At 37.2% G+C, this 22362-nt stretch overlaps 2 protein-coding genes across 3 annotated transcripts; both read right to left on the bottom strand.

Annotated features, from left to right (window-relative positions):
* Positions 1-897: 897 nt before the first annotated feature.
* Positions 898-4920, bottom strand: LOC130559125 (glutathione S-transferase omega-1-like). 2 transcript variants are annotated; one of them, XM_057342029.1, is made up of 7 exons: positions 4841-4920; positions 4679-4727; positions 3727-3835; positions 1948-2170; positions 1700-1801; positions 1500-1600; positions 898-1295 (listed from the first exon to the last, which is right to left on the bottom strand). In XM_057342029.1, exons 2-7 carry the CDS (start codon positions 4707-4709, stop codon positions 1139-1141), a joined length of 723 nt encoding a protein of 240 aa, XP_057198012.1. In that variant the 5' UTR covers positions 4710-4727; positions 4841-4920; the 3' UTR covers positions 898-1138. The 2 variants fall into 2 exon arrangements, with proteins under 2 accessions (XP_057198012.1, XP_057198011.1); XM_057342028.1 differs by lacking the exon at positions 4841-4920 and having other exon boundaries at positions 4679-4834.
* A 1072-nt stretch (positions 4921-5992) lies between these two features.
* Positions 5993-20821, bottom strand: chuk (component of inhibitor of nuclear factor kappa B kinase complex). The gene is made up of 22 exons (XM_057342176.1): positions 20427-20821; positions 20095-20199; positions 19924-20018; positions 19713-19830; positions 13102-13171; positions 12909-12997; positions 12749-12838; positions 12516-12640; positions 12320-12427; positions 12108-12243; positions 11428-11622; positions 11216-11318; positions 10931-11054; positions 10690-10841; positions 10544-10605; positions 10324-10433; positions 10178-10227; positions 9917-10025; positions 7541-7688; positions 7267-7394; positions 7069-7168; positions 5993-6923 (listed from the first exon to the last, which is right to left on the bottom strand). The coding sequence occupies exons 2-22, from the start codon at positions 20197-20199 to the stop codon at positions 6864-6866; spliced, it is 2277 nt and encodes a 758-aa protein (XP_057198159.1). The 5' UTR covers positions 20427-20821; the 3' UTR covers positions 5993-6863.
* Positions 20822-22362: the final 1541 nt, after the last annotated feature.

Genomic DNA, 22362 nt, shown 5'->3' with positions numbered 1-22362 from the left:
GGGAAGAATCTAGGCTGTTAAGGTAAACATTGTTGGTTAAATTCCAGAAAGGGGCGACCCTGAGATAATAAGATACCCTATTAGCATTACTGATTTACTTCAAGGGTTAAATCACCGCTTACCTTATAGTGTACTAATGGTTGTTCTAAATGAAAAACTAAAATTAATTTATTACTTCATAATTAGACAGCAAACTGGATATAATTAAACTGGAAATAAGAATGTTCAGAGAACAGGAATGACAGTCTGAACAAAATCAGCAACACAATCTATGACAGCGCTGATTTGACTTCAACGGCATGAGTCACAAATGTCACCCTGGACAACAAAACCAGTCTTATGGGTCAATTTTTCGAAATTGAGATTTTTACATAATCTGAAAGCTGAATAAATAAACTTTCTATAGATATATGAGTTGTTAGAATAGGACAATATCTGGCTGAGATACAACCGTTTAAAACTCTGGAATCTGAGTGCGCAAAAAAATCAAAATATTGAGAAAATTGCCTTTGAAGTTGTTAATCAGGGGCACTGTGGCAGACCACCCACTCACAAAAATAAAGTTTTTATATATTTAAGGTAGGAAATGTACAAAATATCTTCATGGAACATGATCTTTAGTTAATATCCTAATGATTTTTGGCATAAAAGAAAAATCAATAATTTTGACCCACACAATGTATTTTTGTCTTTTACTAAAAATGTTCCCGTGCTACTTAAGACTGGTTTTGTGATCCAGGGCCACAAATGTCCTTAACATGTTGCTGTGCTGATTTCTTAAAAATGCTTTGTCATGCAGTTGTCAGCACATAAACACACCTGGAGCAACAGGCTCAATGTGTTGTCAAGCAAATTCTAGTTTATGAGAATTATATTGAATCTATTAGACTCCAAAAACTTGTTGCAATTTGTTTAATGTCATTCATTTCTTTCACCACACAGAGATTTTAATGGCTGCATGTCATTCAACTGAATATTTCACAAATCACTGTCACCAGCACTATATCCACGACAGGAGTTTTACCAGCTACAGACACTGTTAAAAGATCTGATTGTAAGATTATCAAACCTTGAATAGATCTAGCATGATTTCAGTTAAATCGGATAATATTCATTGTTTGTTATCACTGAAAATGATTTATTCTAAAACCCCATAATCATAATCGGGGATTCCCTCCATGTAGGTCTTGTAGAAGGCCTTGTAGATTTCTGTGCTGAACATTATAGCTTTCACACTGGGATCCTCCAACATGTGCTCAATCCACTTCTTTAATTCAGGAGAGCTGTCCAAGCATCTGAAATATTACGAGAGAGTGTTAATGCTCATTTTAAAGTCTAGTTTTACGATTGCTCAGTTTGTGAGTTGTTCTTCATGTGTGTGCTTTCAATTTGACAGAAACCACAGCTTTACTGTACTTTAAGAGTTTTTAGAGAAGCTCAAAGTTATATATCAAAATATGTGTATATTCTGGATATATAATAAAAACAAAAAAACATACGGCTTCAGTTCCAGCATCTCCATTCTCTCAAACCATGGCCACATCATGTAGTCAATCATTGTGATCGAATCCCCTCCAAAAAACTTCTTGTTGCCGAGCATCTGACAAAATCCATTTAAAATACAGAAAGTTGTTTAAAGTAATTGAGGCAATTTACAATTCACATCTTTATTTTACGTTTACTTCTATTTTACTCCCACCTTGTTTAAATGGGTGAGTTTGTCTTTAAGTTCTGTTTGAAGTTCTGAGACGTCCGCTCCTTTATTCTTTCCCATTGGGATTTTATAGAAGAATGGAGTCACCTAAGAAGAGCATCCACTGACAATGACGTAAATATGTTTTCTTTTTAACAATCTGACATTTTATCAACATCCCTACTGGAAATATACAATACATTTCTATATTCTATTTGATGATATCCATGAGCATGAAACTGCCTAGTGCCTACCTTTGAGAAATCCTCTAGTAGCATTTTCTGTTGGGCCTTCTGAAAAGGGTCAGATGGAAGGAGTTTCTTTTGAGGGTACGCCTCATCCAGATACTCACAGGTGATTGGTGACTCGTGTATCACCTGACCACTCTGTGTTTCCAGCACTGGGACTAAACCAAGAGGATTTTTCTCCAAAAACCAATCAGGTTTATTCTTCAAATTGATGTTGATAATATCATGTCTATACAAAATATAAACCAACAAATGATTCACAGAGTGATTTTCTTCTTGCTTAAAGCAGAAATTCCTATTACTTTATTTAAATTTCACTTATTAAAGCTGTCGTGCAAAACAGAGAATCTTCAGCAAAACAGGGAAATCTATGGTGGCCGCTAGGTGTCACCATGCTGCAATGGAATAAAACACATGCAAACAGAAAAAACACCAGCAAATTCAGAAAGCATCTTCATTAGTTCGGCGACACATGCCCTGCAAATACTCGCAGCACAAACAAACACAGAAACGCACTGCAAATCCTCACAACACAAACAAATACAGAAACGCGTTGCAAGTGGCACAAACAACAACGGAAGTGTTTCCGGGGACTCAAAAAACTGATGCACCATGGCTGGGACGCGCTTCATTTCACTGTGACTAGATCCTATTTTCTTTGTTGTTGATCATGTTAAATGTACTTAATAATTGATTAAACAATATGAAACTTTTTCGTCCTTCCACGTTAGTGACACTTGTGAAAGCATGTTGGGCAGCTAACACTACATTTCATAGTTTCTTTTGTTAAATTGTTCAAATCGGCCGGCTAGAATAGAAAAATGCATAAAAACTGCGTTTAAACCCACGTGGAGCAAACGCATAAAACGGAACGTTCAAAAAAACTGACAAAACATAATGTTTATTGACAGTCTGTGGTATAAGGTTATCTTTTGTATTTTGTTTACATGTTGTTGATAAGAAAACAAGCGTAAAGGCCTATTTTACTCTGGAAAGTCTGTTCCTCAGCCTATTACAGTAAAGCCGACAGCGGAGAAGACTGTTATTCGTTTGCCCGGTGACAATAGCCGGACAAGAATATCTATTTTTATCATTTGTAATCTGGATAAAATAAAAAAAATAAAAAAACCTGATACCTCCATGCCGACTGTATGAGTTAAGATCCTAAAAAATGCCCCGCAACAAAGACGGAGCCATTTGCCTGTTTTCCCGTTTATTAGTGACTGTCATCTGAGGAAGATATTTACTAATTCTACTGCTCAGTGATCACCGCCGCATATATGTTGTTCTCTTTGTCGTTTCATTGTCAGTGTCTGTCTTATTTAGCTCTGTATAAATAAATAAAATCAACTAAGGTAACAGGAACTACAGCGCGTTTTAAAATGAAAAAATATCTGTGAGAATTTCAGCTACAAATTAATTTACAGGCTATAACTTGTTTTCTCACTTCGGATTGGAATATCACTGAAATGACACGCGTCCCAACCGTGGTGCATCAGTTTTGGAGTCCCCTGGAAACACTTCCGTTGTCGTTTGTGGTACTTGCAGCGCGTTTCTGTATTTGTGTTGCTAGAATTTGCAGAGCGTTTCTGCATTTGTTTGTGTTGCGAGAATTTTCAGCGCGTTTCTGTATTTGTTTGTGTTGTGAGAATTTGCAAGGCATGTGTCACCAAACTAATGAAGATGCTTTCTGAATGTGATTGTGTTTTTTCTATCTGCATGTGTTTTCTTTCGTTCCAGCGCGGTGACACCTAGCAGCCACCGTAGAATTCACTATGTACTTACTTAATTCCCTTGGCATGAAGCACCAGTCTTGTTCTTTGGGCAAAAGGGCAGAATCTCATGCTGTATAAGCGAATATGGTCCTTTGGCACAGGTCCAGGGGCAGCACTGCCTGTTGTATGAAAAACCTATAAGACCTGAACCGCCAGTTTATAAAAAAGACACAAGTGAAGCTTTGTGGATGACACAACAAAAGTATATGGTTGGATTAAAATATACTGGTATTAGGTCTCTACATTAAATTCTTGATCACAGTATGTCTGGTTCACCTTTTCATAGGAATATTTTCTTAGAAAGCAACACAATTCACTGCGTTCAACAGATGCTGCAGAACAGGAATGACAGTCTGAACAAAATCAGCAACACAATCTATGACAGCGCTGATTTGACTTCAACGGCATGAGTCACAAATGTCCTTAACATGTTGCTGTGCTGATTTCTTAAAAATGCTTTGTCATGCAGTTGTCAGCACATAAACACACCTGGAGCAACAGGCTCAATGTGTTGTCAAGCAAATTCTAGTTTATAATGAAATAACAGAAAAACCCCGCGTGCTAACATAACAAAAAAACACATCCGGACATGTTTAAGGATGACACGCTACGTGTTACATCGGGTTAATGTTACATAACGTTATATCCTAATCCAGTGGTTCAACTACTCAAACTGGGGCCCCCAAAATGGATCCAGGTGAGCCACAGATTTTGTGGTATTTTATGAAATTTATCATAAATTGTATGCAACCAAACATTAAAAAAATCTAAGTTTAAGATTATAAGTCTTTATTTGGGGGCCGCAAAGCGATGCACCCTACACTAAGGGGACCTTACACAAAAAAGTTTGAGAAGCACTGTCACATGATCATTTCAGTTCTTTCATGCAAACTACGGGAGATCTGTCGACAGCTCATTAAGGTTTCCATTAAGATTATTGCATTAGTGTTCATGTTTCCTACCTTTCCCAAGACATTTCTGAGATGCAGCCATTGTTATATCAGCGATGTTCTGTAATACAGATTTGCTTTGAATTTAGAAGTAAACTTCAAATTATTAAATGTTTACTCCCCCGTATCTCCGATGATATAACAGATGAACAGAGCAGTCGATATAAAACTCACCTGATATGAACAAATTTAGACAAAAAGGGAAGTTTGGAGATTTATTATAGAGGGGAGGTCTTACTTCAAATATGTAATTGCCGAGCCGTTGAAAAACAAGAGTTGCGACACATTTTGATCTCGCTGCCGCGTGGTCATGTGGTGGAGCTGCAAATAGTTCCAAACTGTCAGTCTGTTTGAATGGGTTTAAGCGGGAGACACAGTGGAAGTAGCTGCGTTTGCAAAAAATTCACTAAATACCAACGCTATATATGCACTGACTATTATGTTGATAAAATTTATAATAACATTTTGTCTGAAGAGTGTTAGAGAGACAGTATTAATCAGTTTTGTGTGTTTAATTTGACTAGGAAGAATGAATAATGTGTAAAACATTAACAGTATGCATGCATTCATCTGTTTCTTATGCTTCTATGATCATAAGTACATAACAATGTTAAATTATGTTAATACATTCACATAAAAATGTACAAGTAATTTATCAAGAAATAATCAATGATTGCAAGCAAATGCACCACAAAGGAGTTGAAAAATGAACAAGACAAACCATTTCAGTCACTAAGAGATTTTATTAATTAATTTATACAGGGAGAGGGTAGATAACATTTTTATTTAATGAGCAGTCTTCATAGAAAATCATTCAACCACACAGAAAAGCCATTTTTATTTAGGAAAACAATATTTTGTTTTAAAAACATCCTTATAATAAAACACCAGTTTTACAGAGTAAAAAAAAAGTAAGTGTTTGGGGAACAGTGAAATTAATGGACTTCAAAGTAATGTTTGGAACTCTAGAGACACGAGTTACTTCTGCATTCCAGTCTATGCGAGTGTCGCAACTCTGATTTTCAACGGCTCTGGTAACTGCTGGTCGCCAAGACGAACAGCCCAATTTCAAAATAAAGTCCTCTTTTAAGTTAAAGACGTCGGTCTACACACTGAACCTAAATTACTATAAATTAAGCCTGTATTGCCTAATCGAGCTTGATCAACTTTTTAGATACTTGTCCTTGTGTGCACTTCAGGTCTTATAAACTGTTTTCAGAAATGTATCATTTCATATTTTATTGACTTTTACTAATAGTGTTGCACTATTTGGTGTTTTCTGCCATCCTCCTAGCATCATCACAACATTAAAATGACACAATGAAAAGCACTTTAATTACAGTTTATTTGTCATGTACACAGTAAACACATTAAAACCTAAGTGTTCATTCAGAAGATGTCAATTTTAAACCCGAAATATCCTCAGAAAAAAAAGAAATGCAAAATCTTGTTCTATAGTTTATGATGAACTGTTGTTGAGCTGATCGTCTTTGGGCCAAAAAAAGTGAAAAACAGGACTAAATCAATTACATGAAAATAATATAACTATGAATTTCAAATATACCAATCTTTTATTCTTTATTTTTGTATGATAGCTCATTTGAATTCATTAAAATTTGCCCACTGATGAACAATCACATTCATTCTTAACCATTATTCAATACTGGTTACAATCACTGCCTTTGTGTATTTCTGTGTCTTATTCAAGAAACGGAAAAGGTTTGTCTGTGTCACATTATTATAAAGCCAACCATATATAATTAGCATTAAATCAATAGTTCTGCTTTATATACTTTTTCCTTAATTTCAATAAGTGACGTCACCAATTTCATTGACCTCACACTTTCAGAACATTCACAGTGAGCCTTTAAAGTGCAGATGCTGAACTACAAACAAATTACCCAGCTAAAATGACAGTACAATCAGCCCATACAGAGAACTATGACATATGTAAATAAATACATTTCTAGATATTTTTTGCATGTTGTTGGTTCCATGTCAATTCAATATGCATCCTCAAAATATACAGGGTTGCTACAACACCGCAAAATGTGATTTTAACTGAATTTAGATACAGACAAAAGTTACTTTATGATAAACAAATTATACAAATCAACACAAACCCCAATCCAGTGATGATGAATAACTGTATATAAAAGAAAAACTGTTACTTCCTGTCATAGAGAATGTCTTGACTCTATAAGCGCTGTGATTTAGAAAGCAGCGATTCATATTTAGTCCAGCTCCAGTCTTGAGCCTGTGTGGAAAGACCATAAAATACTTTTATTATTTAAATCAGTATATATTCATTACAACATGTACCAAATTTTATAATACAGCATAGAATATAAAACTCACTCAAACTGTTGCCATGTTAACAGCGTCATAGATGAAAGACTCACCATTATGCTGTCTGATTTCTCTTCAGGTGTTTCTTGCAGTAAACTGGTTAGTTGGCTCAGGTAGCGCTGGTTCTCCTCAAGCAGATGATTGACTGATTCACTGGAAATAAAAGGACTTTGGTTTTAACAGCCTTATAAACAATAACCCTTAGGTAGGAACACAGCTTATATAAAATCACTCATGGTATGAAGCTTTACCCATCGTGTGGCACTTGCAGGGACATGGGTGATCGAGAAGAACACTGGGCTTGAGTCTGATTCCATGTTGACAGTGAGGAGGGCATCTCAGCACTCTGGCTTACAGGGCCTCGTGTTATGTTTTGTGCCTAAAGACAAATGCACATTCAGCTACTATGAATAGAAAACACATTATTGTACAACTACACTATCATGTAAAGGTAAAAATGTGTTAACCGGTTTATATGGAAATTTGTGATGACAGGTCATGTGCATATTAAAGCATGTTACTTACACAGGCGATCTTTAGTAAGTGCCAAAACTCTCTTTGTCTCTTGATTTGCATCTGCATGACAGTGCTGTCTGCCTCCTTAATGCACTCCAGTGTCCTCTCGATTTTAGGGAAGAGGTCGATAATCTTCTGCTTGCTCAGAAGTATTTTACTGCAAATAACAGATATATTATAGTACACTGTAATAGTCATTAAAGCGATGCGCTCAAATCATTATCCACCATACCTCACACACACACCTCGTCTACAAGTACTGTCCTATTTTAAGTCTACTTTTTCTGCAAGATCCTCTATTACTTTTGAAACTTGCTAGTGTGATATAGCCAATATTTTTAGCTCCTGTAATCTGTAATATTCTGGTTTGATAAGCTTTCCTGTGGCTCAGTGGTTAGAGCATGGTGCTAGCAATGCCAAGGTCATGGGTTTGATCCCAGGGGATTGCATATAGTTAGAAACAAATGTATACTACAATGCAATGTAAGTCGCTTTGGATAAAAGCGTCTGCCAAATGCATAAATGTTATGTAAATGTAAGTAGCAGAATTTAGTAGAAGTAAATTACTAGTCATCCAGTGTTTTATATCTTGAATGCACTCTGCCAGTTTTTCTAATTTTGAAGTTTCGTCCTGTCTAGATGAAATGTATAATGTTAATCTAATAATGTTACCAAGTGGCAGCATGTATATAGCAGGGATGCAAACTCATCGGGGTGAAAAAAGGTGACGACGATGCGAGATCCCCCCAACGCTATATATTATATATAGTCAGTTTATATAAAGTTATATATACAATTACTACAATTTGTATTTCATATTATTCAGTGCACATAATCAGAATAGTCCATGGTCTGCTAAAAGTGTCTAGAATAAACAACCACATGAAGAGTTTATTTGCAAAACCAGATAACTCTGTTTTTGTTCATTTTCATAAATCATGTTTATCGTGTTTTTACTGTTACTTATCTGTATTTTTTGAGTTATTATTACTTAATCGAAACAATCCAACTGTTTAAATGATCTTACTTGGAATGCACAATAAAAAACATGTTCACACAACAGCTTACAGTTACAGCTCTAGTCTAAACATGAATGAACTGTCAAACTCGTAACGTTATACTATTTGCACAGCATGCCTGTAACCATAGTGACAGATTTAAATTTTATTTTTACACAAGAGGTTGCATTGTAACAACAACATTAGGTGTGATACTATCAGCAATGTTGTACTAAAAACCAAATGCAACACTCACATGTGTACAGTATGTTGTACAAGAAATCTGGAGTTGCATTGTGGCGTCTATGAACGCTTGTAGACTCACATTATACTGTAGTGCAGCAGTAGATAGATCGGCTGTGCAAAACATTACGAAGCAGTTTGACATCAGCTCTGTGCTTTTATTAGCACATTACGGCTTCTCCGTAAATGCGGTGATAGCAGTTGTCACAGTGTGTTAACGCACTTACCCCATATTATGTTTCTTGGGTCTGCTCCATTCCTTTCAAGGCAAACAAACCAGCGTGCATTTACCTGTTGCTTAGTGACTGTTTTGTTGAAGTAAGTCAGAAATGCGCAGTCGAGTTGCTGCGTAATTCGACTACATCTAATATTGATTCATGAGTTGAGTATGTGCGCTCAATCTGTGCAGCATTCAAAACATAACCTCGCAAACTGGCTAGTGATTTGACATCATTAACACACCTGGACATGATTCTCATAATTTCATTCACCGCGACCCCGTCCAAAGACTTACAGACCCCCATCACCCCCCCCCATTTTCAAAAACTCATCGGATCTACACAAATCACAATAATGACCCATTTTGGATCCAAAAGGTGACAAGTTGGCATCCCTGATATAGAGAATAGCAGAGGCTCTAAAACAGATCCTTGAGGTAATCCATAGTTTACTGGCGTTTGATTTGATGATTCCCCATTTAAACGATCTAAACCATTGTAAAGCTCCTGTGTGGCAAACTGCTTACAATGCTCCTTATTTGTAAGAAACTTTGAATTAAAATATCTGATATGTGGATAGTGTTCGAATTAGGGGCAGTTGTGGCCTGGTGTTTAGAGAGTCGGACTCGTAAACAGAAGGTCACCGGTTCGATTTAGTTGCAGTTGTGGCCTGGGGGTTAGAGAGTCGGACTCGTAACCAGAAGGTCACCAATTCGATTCTCAGGGCAAGCAGGTAGCGACTGACGTGCCCTTGAGCAAGGCACCTAACCCCCCGTTTGCTACCCGGGCGCTGCAGTGATAGCTGCCCACTGCACTGGATGGGTTAAATGCAGAGGTCACATTTCGGTTATGGGTCACCATAACTGACAAATAGGTCACTTTCACTTTACATAAAACCAGAATGTTAATGTTAAAAGCATTTTTACCTGAGATGTGCATAAAGATCTCTTAGCACCCTGTCTTGATTTTGGACAGTTTGTACGATGACTTTCACCATCTCAGAGCTGTCACTGTAGCCATGCTGGGGGTCTGGCACTGGGGGAGACACAAAACACAAATCTCTGAACACCTAATATTTACCTCCTTAACTCACTAATACAATTTCACACTATGTGGAACTATGAAGGCCCTTCTATAAATTAACTCACTGAACAAAATTAGAAGATTAGACAACAGATTGTACTTACTTTTGCATTTTGTCTTCAATTGTCTGTAGAGTTCAATTGCTTTCTCCTGCCTGTGATCAGAGACAGTTCGGGTTGAATCACAAAATGTTCAAGAAATGTGAGAAATCTATTTTGAGAAACTTTAAATAACTGCAAGAATAACTCACAGCTTCTCCATGACATCTCCTTGTCGACGAGCATAAGGACTTCTCTGAAGCTCAACAATTTCTGAGTGCAGTGCCATAATCTCCTCATCTAAATGGCCAATCTCTGCCACCTTCAAAAACACAAAACTTTAGTTGTTGCTTAAACAATGTCAGCTTAAAAGCATGCTTAAATATGACCTAACTAAATGGCTTGTGAATGACTATGTATTATCCACAGTACCTGTACAAATGCAGCTGCCTTCTCTTCATTGTCCTGCCAAGCCTTCAGCATCTTCTCTGAGGCTTCAGAAACATAAAAGTGGTTTTAGATAACTGTCATTCAATATGATAATGATGCTTTTGGAAATCAATCATGTGAACACTTACATATGCCATACTGCATCTGATCGCTATATTTCTCCAAGTCGTACTGTATGCTGCTCTTAAAAAAATCAAGCTTAGCTTTCAACTGCTGGGAAAATGAGAACATCATGTTCTTGTATCTCGTAAGATTGGTGTTGTATCGAAGGAGGCTCAACCTACAAATACACACGCCAAAACAACAGTAAATTATGAAAGATCTTAAAGAATATGCTCTTAAAGAATAAGCACAATATGATACACATACATGGCAGCACGTTGACCCTGGAAGAGGCGACTGTAGTCCTCTCTGAGACCACAGATGTAGCTAACTGCCTCGCCCCAAACCTTCTTCAGGGCACTGAGAGGGAGCTGGGTTCTCGTTTCCCGCACTGCAACAGAGAAATGTGGTTAAAAAAATTACGACTTGGGTTAAGTTTCATGAGAAATAAGAGATATGAAGCTTTAAAATTCTAAATAAATAAAAAACATAACACAAATACTGAAACATAAACAAGCTATCCATATGTGTTGCAAATAAAATAATTCATACCAATAAAGTTGACACTCTCAGGAAGTGTTCTAGCTGTTAGAGGTCCTGAGTACTTGGTTAAGCTCTTGTCGAACAGATATACGATGTAGCTGTCCCATCCTCTCTGATGATCAGACACAACCAAACAAAACAAATCATCAGGGAATTCTTGCTGATTGACCGCTAAAGTGCTTTTGGCAACAACAAAAAAAAGTTAGATAAAAAGCACTTACTACTCCATCTAAAACACACTGTGCAGCAGGTTTCCTGGGATCTAACATGACTCCCGTTTCCTGCAAAAGCTCTTGATTCAAAAGTTCAATTTTGGTCTCAGCCTCAATCCTCTGTTGCAGGGAGTGGAGCCCTTCATCTGGGCTGAGCAGAAACGAGTGTACTTGGGTCGTTGTCATGTTCAAGATGTGAACAACCTAAAAATAAAAGAATCCAATGGCTTCATCATACTTTTCAATAAACATAACTTATAGTTTAAACACGCAATAGTTTGATTTTATTAATAATTATATCTAAAAATTAGGGCTGTCAAACAATTAATCGTGATTAATCGCATCCAGAATAAAAGTTTGTGTTTATGTAATTTATGTCGGTCTACTGTGCTAATTAATTTTGTATTTATGAACACACACATAAATGCATTTATTTTAGAAAAATATAAAATATAACAATAAATAAACGTTTATTTAGAATTTAAATTATTGGTAAATATAAATTAATACATTTAAATATTTCCTAAATATATAGACAAGTATGTTTATGTTTTGTGTTTATAAATACAAAATTAATATGCACTGTGCACAGATATATGTGATGTAAACACAAACTTTTATTCTGGATGCGATTAATCGCGATTAATCGTTTGACAGCCCTACTAAAAATACAAGTGCCCATGTTAAACCTTAATGTTTAGTATTTGATCAAGAAGACCGAAACACTGGGGCTGTTTTGCATCTGGATTCAATCCTCCTCCTCTTTGTACTGGGTCCCACTTGAGCATCAGCTGCAACAGTCCCTCTAAGGGCTGCAGTAGTGTCCTACAAGAACAAACACAGTAAGTCAACTAAGACAAAACTGGCAGAATCTTAATTCAATTACAGTGTCTTCAGCTACCTGCTTAAATTGTTGGGGTATGGAAGGTGGGTAGAAAACCGGACCTCTCCATTCATATCTTCCACAGCCATTATGTCCTCCGGGCCTTTGTTTCGTACTTTGCTTGTCCTAAGAAAAGCAAACAGATGGTAAATGTGACTATTTAAACAGAGAAAGAAACATGATGTGTGAGGAATGGGATTTTAAAGACAAGTACCACTGCACAGGCTGGAGATTGTGAAGAAAAGGCCGGAATCCACAGCAGCACTCAAAGATCATGGTGCCGAAGCTCCAATAGTCCACAGTGACTGTGTATGACTTGCCTTCAAACAGCTCTGGAGCCTGTTTGCAAAGACCAAATGAAAACAATATTGTTATTTTCTTTACAGCGTGCAAATGCATAGTATAATATTCTTGTTTTATTTAATACGCATAACTGAAAACACATACCAGATATTGCAAAGTGCCCACAAATGAAGTGCATAGGCTCCCCTGGTCCAGGTCTTTGGCATAGCCAAGATCGATTATTTTGTGGACAAGCTGCAAAATCATCAAAACAAAAGGTTAGAAAAAAAGGTGTTTGACAAAAACCAAACTGAATAGCAAATACCTTTCCATTGATGTCCTGCAGTACAACATTCTCTGGCTTGAGATCTCTGTGAATGATCTTATTCTCATGGAGGTACTGGATTCCGGAACCTGGCAAGCATAAAATAGCTTGTTTTACATCTTTACTAAAGATTACTCATAAAAATATTATTAAAATGAAATGATAATTGGAGTTTTGAAAAATGACATATTACCGACATCATTTAGTAAAGCCAACACCTCACTCTCTTTCAACCCGCAGCAATTTTCTGGTTTGCTTAACAACTGCAACAGGGAATAGAAAGAACAGTAATGAGTCTGATGCATATTGCACACAAAACTGACGACTGGCTGACTTAAAGGAACAGTTCACCCAAAAATGAAAATTCTGTCATCATGTACTTACTAGGGCTGGGCAAAAAAAAAAAAGATTAATCGACAGCAAACGATTAATAGTTTTTTTTAAATGCGATCGATTATGTTACAACAGGGAGCATTTCGTTAATTTGTTGCTTAATTAACATGGCGGCTGCGTCGTCGATTTAACATCACCTTCACATAAAAGGCAGCGGTTCACATGATTGCAGCCTCTCTTTACAGCTAATTTTGTGACAGTTTGTTGTTATACTAGGGGTGTAACTACACACTCAGCTCACGATTCGATACATATCTCGATGCTGGGTTCACGGTACGATACACATCACGATATTTTGAACAAAATTAAAAAATTAAACTGAAATTCAAATCACATTTATTTTCAAAATATAAATCAATTTCAGTAACTTTTTTGTTGCACATACAACTTATTAAAGAATTGAAACATTTTAAGGCTTAACTGAACCTTCTGTACTGCAGGTTTGTCACTGAAAAATGTGCAATTTAACATGAAATTATAATTAAGATCAGTGTCAAATTTGACATTGATTTAGTTTTAGTCAGTCTTTTGACTAAAATGCAATTTAGTTTTAGTCGATGAAATCTACATTATATTTAGTCTACTAAAATCTAACTGGTTTAACTAATTTAATTGGTGTAATCAAATGTTCCATACAAGGATTTAACTGTTTTCACATAATTTACTTTACATTAGAACTAAATGAAACCAGGTCATTACCTTTATTTTTCAGAAAAGTTGAGTAACTGCTGGATATGCATTGTTGCAACACAGAGAATATTAGACCATGAACGACATGTAGCAGTTCATTCAGTCTCATTTTGACTCAATTGACTCGTTCGTTCAGTGAAGGGCGTGTTCATTCAGTACATTCAACCAATGAAACGCTCTCTCAGAGCTCACTCAAACCCTTTTAGCTCATGTCTCTTTGAAGCTCCGCTGTCTTTGCTTGAGACCATAATGAATGAGAAATACCTTTCTAAAAGACATATTACAAAAACTGTATTACATTTCTTCAATCGTGCAAATTACATACTTGGTTCGATCTTTAGCATGTCATTCAATCTTTTAATGTACATTATGACTCACTTCATCACTTCTCTAATTGGTACAGCGCTGGTTTCTTTTGGCTTAACTGTTACTTTATGTTGCATTTCATGTTATTCAGCAGCTCACAATAGCGGGTAAGTTAACATTTGCATATAAAAATGTTGGTGCTAGCCTTTGTAATAAGTTTCGGGGTGACTCGCCAGATGTCACGCTTCGAGTTTGCTGTGTTTCTTACCGGCGACTGTGAAGGAAAATAAGACGCTTTGTAAACCACGTGAAGACACAGATTGTGTCTTGTGCTTCCCCTTCTCCCAGAGACTTCTCTCTGCCGCATACAGTATGTGAGATAAGCACATGTGACACGCTGGCGCAGAGTAGGTAGCATCTTGACCGCTCAACGAATAGAATTAAAGTGGCAATCAGTACGTTTTTTTTATTAAAAATGAACTAAAACCAATTATTAAGCAAGTACTGTACATGAAAGAACGGCATTTAAAGGTGTCCTGAACTGGCCGTTTTTATTATTTTATACTGTTGTCTGAGGTGTACTTGTGACGTTCGTGTGGTTTTTACATTCGAAAACATCAAAATCAATAAGTAATAGGCTATTTTCTACCCAGTTTTTGAGGCCGGCTCGACAAACGCTCAGTTTTAATGGGTGTGCCGCATTGAAGACTTGGAAGTAAACGCCCACTGCTATGATTGGATAGCAGTTTGCGTAGTAAACTTAGCTGGAGCCTTCTGTGAATTTGGTTAGAGACGTAACGTTTGGTTACACATTATCAGGACATATCAAGCGATCTCTAACAAAGCAATAGTGATGCATAGTACAAATATGTTTTACTCACATAAGATTGCTGCGCCATTCCTGTCGGATCCAATATTGACTGCACAGCACTGCTTTTTAATTTTAGTTTCTCTGCAAATCCAGCGCCTTGTTCACAAAGTAATCCATGGTGAAATGACGTGAACAAATGTCTCAATGTTTCACCCACGTGAGCAGGAACGTACTTAAAAATAAACTTCAACCACGCACTCCTAATATCAGAATCCAAAGGAAGCGACTGTGTTCTTCCACAACCAGGCGCTGCACAATGTTGCATGTTTGTTGCTTGGTCGCTCTAAATAAAAATAACAGTGAAAGAAGTCCTCACTTTTGCACATATGACACGGGGAAAGCCGCTCTTGAGAGCCCTTCGCTAAAGTGACAGGGTTGCCAGATCGTCACAGAAAAAATAAGCAAATAAAGACGATACAAAAAACAAACCTTACAATGCAAATTGTTTATATATTTTATAAGAACAAAAATTCTTAAAATCTGCAAAAGACCATTGTAACAAAGTTCAATGTAGGGAAGGAAGGAGGCGGGAACCGGCGAACATTTAAACAATAAACTTTAATCAAAAATAAACAAACAATAACACGGAAGTAAAAGGCCGGCAGCCACCTCACGGTCGACTGCCGGCCACACAAACATAAATAAATCTTAACATTTCCGGGCCCGGTCCTCTCTCGTCGGCAGTCCCGTCGCTCGTCCTCTTATGCTCCCTAGCTCCCCGTGAGGCATGCGGGACCGGTGCGCGTACAGTTGATACTCATTATCACTCATGCCACCGGCCCCGCCTTCCTGCCCCACGGCTCTCGTCCCGCCTTCCTCGCTACAACCATTTATTATGACATAAGTTGCTTTTGGATCTAAGACCAAACAACAAGCATAAAAGTGCTTATTAATAACAAACATGGCAACACAGCAAGAGCACTGTGTGATGGAGCCTTCCGAGCACAAACACAACACAGCACATGGTTTAGTTTAAACTGACGGACAAAACGAATCTTCAGCCAAAAATATCTCGCTATGGTTACCAGTTTGTCGATCATCACAAATGCGGGAGTGTGTACTATGTGTGGCTAAAGTCATTTGCGAACCAGTGGGCGGTACTAGAGAAGTTGTCATTGATATTTTTCTGTGGAGGCGGTGTTCAACCTATCTATGACAGGTGCATTCCAGAACCTGGTGTTCGCTGAGCCTGGTGTCAATAACAGTTGTACTTTCAGTAACAAGGGCGTTTTCAGTTCTGACACTTACAGGATGTTCGCTTGAATACGATTCCCTCTTATACAACAAAAGCTTGGGTTAAAATTGAGGTCTTAATTCATTGCCCCTTTAAAACTGTTTTTAAACATCTCATTTTAGGAAGAGCATTACTGGAAACAGTGAATCTCTGGCCACTGTCTGAGTCACAAATCTCATTTATACAACAGTTTTAAAAGAATTAATATTGTTAAGGCATTTCAAAGGTGGCGCGACTCCGTGATCTGAAAGGATTGAAAACGGATGCAGACATGGCTTTATTTCTTCTGAACAGAACAGGTAAGACATTTCAATATTTCAATAGCTAACACAAAAACCGTAGCGCACTTAATACAGACGGGTAGTTTCATCGGTTGTTCCTTCTCTCTTTATTGTTCATTATGATAAATGTAACTTAAACCCTATTCGCACAGGATTAGTATTATCTGGGGACCTTGTGTGATTTAGAAATTACCTCCCCACATCTGTATTTCATGCGGCGCACTCGCACGGGATAAGTGAAGCCTGTGATTTTACTCAAAATCACGGACTTATTTTCCAGGAAATGATGGCAAGTAGGGCTGAAACGATTCCTCGAGTAACTCGAGTTATTCGAATACAAAAAATCATCGAGGCAATTTTTGTTGCCTCGAAGCCTCGTTTAATCCATTTAACTACAGTACACACGGAGCACTGCGTTTCCCCACGGACCGTTATTACTGACGCACAGCCCGCTAAACTATTCATGTTACAGGGCTCTGAAGTCTCATGCAAATGCATTCACCGTGAGACACACGCGTTTTAGTATGTTCACACGCTCACACGTGTTTCTCATGCTGATAAATAACTGATAGCTTATAGGGCTGTGACGGTTGCCGTAACAACCGCACCACCGCGATGGTAAAGTGCCATGACGGTGGCAAACTGCCACCGGCGGTAGTGCACGTCACTCTGACAAATATAGGTGTAATAAATATGAGAGTTGCGATAACGATTGCTAGTTGTAGCCTTTCAGTTGTGGATGGTTTTATTTAAAAGATTTTAAATTAACAGAAATTATTGGCATACGTTTCCGTTGGTGCGTTCGAGCGCAGGCCTGCACGGCAAAACCCAGGTTATTCTGCGGGTTTTGCAATGGATCTTATTGTGAAATGAACAGATACGTAAAATCAAAACTGGCTATGACCCGCTTGCTTTTTTAGTCGGAGCGCGTGCAGGTTTTGCCGCGGTTGCGGAGAGACATCTCTTCATTTGCGCTCCTGTGCACATCTTCTGAACGCGCATTTAGTGCAGCTGTACACATTTTAATCTGGACAATGTCAACAAGTAAGTTTCACATCAACGAGTCGGAAAAAGTAAAGTTTTTATGGCAATCTGAATAGGAAAGCCAATGTAGGTTTAAACAGTTTGTTTCAAATGGAATTGTTAAGGACTGTAAGGGTTAATACGCCAATGACTGAAGTTACTGCAACAAGAGCTTTTTTATTTAGTATTTAGCTTTCTTATATCATTTAAGTTTTCATTATTTACTGATGTTTATTTAAATGTTTTATATGCTGTAGTGTGCCGTTTCACTGATGGATTTGCGCGTTAAACATTGACGGATGTTTCATCCTCATTTATTTCAGATATCATATTTCAATTATTTAACAATTTCAAGTATTTAAATAAGGTCTATATTTCTCTTCCACTCGTCATGTGGTTGCTACACGCAAATATAATAATATAAATATTATTTATATAAATAATATATATTTCTCAACCACCGCACCACCGCGGTCGATTTGTCTATTACCACCGCGGTGGTAAAAAACTGCCACCGTCACAGCCCTAATAGCTTATTGAAATGGTGAACTGATATTTTACTTAGTTTTAGTCTATTTTACGAGTGAAACTTGTTTTCCGGCTGCATTGAGTCCATCAAACTAGATGCGGACTAGTGGACACCGAATCCTGTTATTTACACATTTCATCTGTCTGGTCTGCGTGTCTGAGTGAATGAACTGCACAGTTTAACGTGCTACACGCGTGATGCTCATGAATTTGTCTGCGTCTGCGCTGAATGAGGACATGAACTTCACCTCCAGAGTTGCGCTGAGAGTTTATTTCACAAACATGTTATTGTTTGAGTGAAGAAACAGACATACTAAAAAATAAGCGTCTTCTGACAACCTGCCAAAATAAAAGTCATAGGCTATTGTTTGAAATTATTATTTCCATTTTTATTCATGTTTCTTATTTATATATTTGTATTATATTGCATTTTGAATTTAATATGGCAATGGAATGTACTAAATGGGTTTAGTTTTCACAGATATTAATGTATGCTATTTCAGCAATAAAAACTAATTGTTCTAAAAAGGAAACAAATTAGTTGTTTTACTCATTTTAAGAGACCTGTCTTATTTTCTCTTGTATATTTAGTATTGCTTTTTAATAAAGAAAAAAGTACTTATTATCCGAATACCCGATTAATCGATGGAAAAATCAGTAGAATACTCGATTAGTAAAAGAATCGATAGCTGCAGCCCTAATGGCAAGGCTTTGCGTATAGTTTATGTATACATAGTTGTATTGTGTATAATGATATATGATCATACCTGTCAGCATTTGAGACCCGCGATCGCGGATCTTCTGTCCAGGTCGCGTTACGGGAGACTACCGGCCAAAACGGCAGAGTTGGCAGGTATGGATATGACCCAGCACCACTTTAAACATATCGTGAAATATCTCCATCTCTCTACGATGTGCATCGTAACATTTTTGCATCGTGAAATATCGTACTACGAAGTATCGTTAAATCCCTATGTTATACTGTATCTTAAATGTAAAATAACCTGATCCTGTTTGATCAAGGTATGCGACTGTTCTGATTCAATATACCCAAGTGCGTTTAGTTTAATATACAGGTTTGTGGCTCTTCATTTCATTTTTTAATTCACCATTGTAATCTGATGTTTACTCATCTTTTTTATAAACATCTGTAGGATTTGTTTTAAATCTGTAATCACCGACTCGAATCGAAAGCTTGCGAATCGGAATCGAATCGGAACATCAGAATCGATACCCAGCCCTAGTACTCACCCTCATGTAATTTCATACCTGTAAAATGTATTTGTTCTGATTAACACAGAGAAAGATATTTGGAAGAATGTTAGCAAATTTCAGTTCTGGGACATTACTGACTACCCGAAAATTTGTGTTCAACAGAACAAAGAAATGTAGACAGCTTTGAACCAACCTGAGGGTGAGTAAATGATGACAGAATTTTCATTTTTGGGTGTACTTAAAAGCTGCTCAAAACTACACACCTTACGAAGGTCTCCCTTGGAACAGTATTCCATGGCTAAAAGTGGTAAATCATTCAAGGCAATGTGCATCATCTCATCAGGCACATCTTTTGCTGTCACGACATTAAGATGTTTTAGCCTGAAAAGTGGTCAAAAAGATGATTAGCTGTCATAGTCAACACAAATAAATAAAACAACAATGATTCACATATAGTAACAAGGATGTACACACTTTTTCATAATCTGAACCTCTCGGCTCCATCTGTCTTTGTTTTTGGAATTAAGTTCAAGCCGACAGAGCTTCACAGCAATTTTTTCTGAGGTCTCCTGGAAATGAAAGTGTATGGACAAATGAGCATAAAGTCTGTAAGTAAATATTAATGCATTTCAGGCAGACACTGACCTGATTCTGATATAGGTAGACATGGCCAAATCCACCTGTTCCAAGCCTCTCCTTCATAAGCCAAGAGCCACAGACCTGATTCTGTCTAAAAGGAGGTTTCTCCATCTGAGAAACACAATAGTAACACATATCACATTTACTGTACAAACACAGTTACATGACAGCATCGGTTTTTACAGGAGGGCTCTACAGACAGATCGTTTAAGAGTTTCTTTCCCTGTGTAATTGATTTTCTTAACGACGGCTAAAAAATGAAACCGTTCACCCACATAAATGTGTAACGTTACACGGCTAGTAGCGAGCTAACCGAGAGTTAGCCGGTAGTGACTTACCGTGCTTTAATCGTTGTTTCTAACTCACTCGATTCGACCACATCTGATGTGGAGAGAGTGTGTATGAACGTATTAATCCATACGGAATGACACGAACATCCATTTCATTCTCAAACGTGCCATCATATCGGCTGTCAGGTTTGCTAACTGGCTAACTGTTAACTAGCTACACGTAAACAATTCGACGTGAGCCGTTAGCCTGCGATTTCACAAGCCTTCAAGGGTCAGCTTTCCTTTCCATATCACCAACCGCGATTAAACGCAGATCAAACCGCACCAAAAAAAGAATTAAAGTCTAAAAAGAATGCTAGGATAAAGCGACAGTGCCTGGCCCAATTGTAAGGTAACTGTTGTTGAAGGCGGCCACGCCAGTCAGCTGCTACTCCAGTTAGAATCGAAACAAAGTACGCGCATGCGTAGTGCGTTAAGGCTAAAATACGCTACAAGACTTTTGCTCAGATTGTGGCCAGATTTTCAGTCTGGACTTGTTGCAGAAAGTCTGTGCCAGTTTGCAGGCTTGATCAGTTAGTGTGTTTCTATCTGAAACTTTCAAAAAGTATGCAAGTGTACGATGTCTAGTTTAAAAAAAATCTATTCAGATTTAATAAAATGTGTTGTTGTATTCCACCCATTAGGGGGTGTCTGTTAGCGCGGATCTAGGATCAGCGGGCCTTAACTAAAACCGTATAGGGAAATTCAGCAGAGTATGTGAAGCTGATCTCAAATCAGTGTGGTAAGCGAGCACCAAAGTACTTGGTTATTGTGACAGGAAAGTGACGCAAAGATAAATATATATTTTTTAAAAGATAGGTAAATTATTTGAATGCTAAATATAATTATTTAAGTGACATTAGGTGTTGTGTAATAAATGGGAACAATGTTGTTGTCACCAAGTGCATCTTAAAGGGCTAATCACCCAAAAATGAAAATCCTGTCATCATTTACTCACCCTGAGGTTGTTTCAAACCTGTATAAATGGCTTTGTTCTGTTACACACAAAGAAAGATATTTGTAAGAATGTTAAAAATGTTAAAAAAGTGATTTTGTTTTGCAGTCTGAAAACATTCTCTCTCATGTATGTATATAGTTTGTGGTAATAAATAATAATAAAATATTTTGCATACTACATGGTCAGAAAGAGAAGAAGGGCATTATGTATTTATATTGATTTAAATCAACCTATTAATGATGAAACCATATTTGTTGTTTATTTAATTAACTAACTAACTAAATAGTACCATCACTGTGAGTCTGACAGAGACCATTTTATCATTTTTGAGATCCAAAATTAGATCGTATGCCTTTAAGCATAGTGTTAAAACCTCAAAACCTTATCTAGCTGCATATTTTCTTAACATGCAAGTGAGATCAGTATTTCTCAAGAAAAAAGGAAGTCACTCAGAATTGATGCATTGCTTACATCAATACATGGAAAAGGTTTAAAGACAAGGGCATTCTAAATTAATACAGGTCTGTGTAGGCATTTTCTTTAGGAAGCTAAATGTTTTGTCTGGTATGTTTGCTTTCTTCTTTAGAATAAACTTGGTCTCGATTTCTTATTAAAAGCATGGCCTGGTTGTTATTTCACAGTTGTTGTCACCAAGTGCATCTTAAAGGGCTAGTTCACCCAAAAATGAAAATCCTGTCATCATTTACTCACCCTCAGGTTGTTTCAAACCTGTATAAATGGCTTTGTTCTGTTACACACAAAGAAAGATATTTGTAAGAATGTTAGTAATTTTCAGTTCTTGGACATCATCTACTACCATAGTATAGGGAAAAAACTTATCTTTCTTTGTTCTGTTGAACACAAAATGAGATATTTTGAAGAATTTAAGAAAACAAACAGTTCTGGGTCACCTTTGACTACCATTTAATTTGTCCAGCTTTGGTAGTCAATGATGTTCCAGAACTGAAAATTGCTAACATTCTTCCG

Source organism: Triplophysa rosa, linkage group LG9, assembly GCF_024868665.1.
Source record: "Triplophysa rosa linkage group LG9, Trosa_1v2, whole genome shotgun sequence".
Lineage (NCBI taxonomy): Eukaryota > Metazoa > Chordata > Actinopteri > Cypriniformes > Nemacheilidae > Triplophysa > Triplophysa rosa.
The sequence above is the reverse complement of the archived record's forward strand: the minus strand, read 5'-3'. Positions and strand labels throughout refer to the sequence as shown.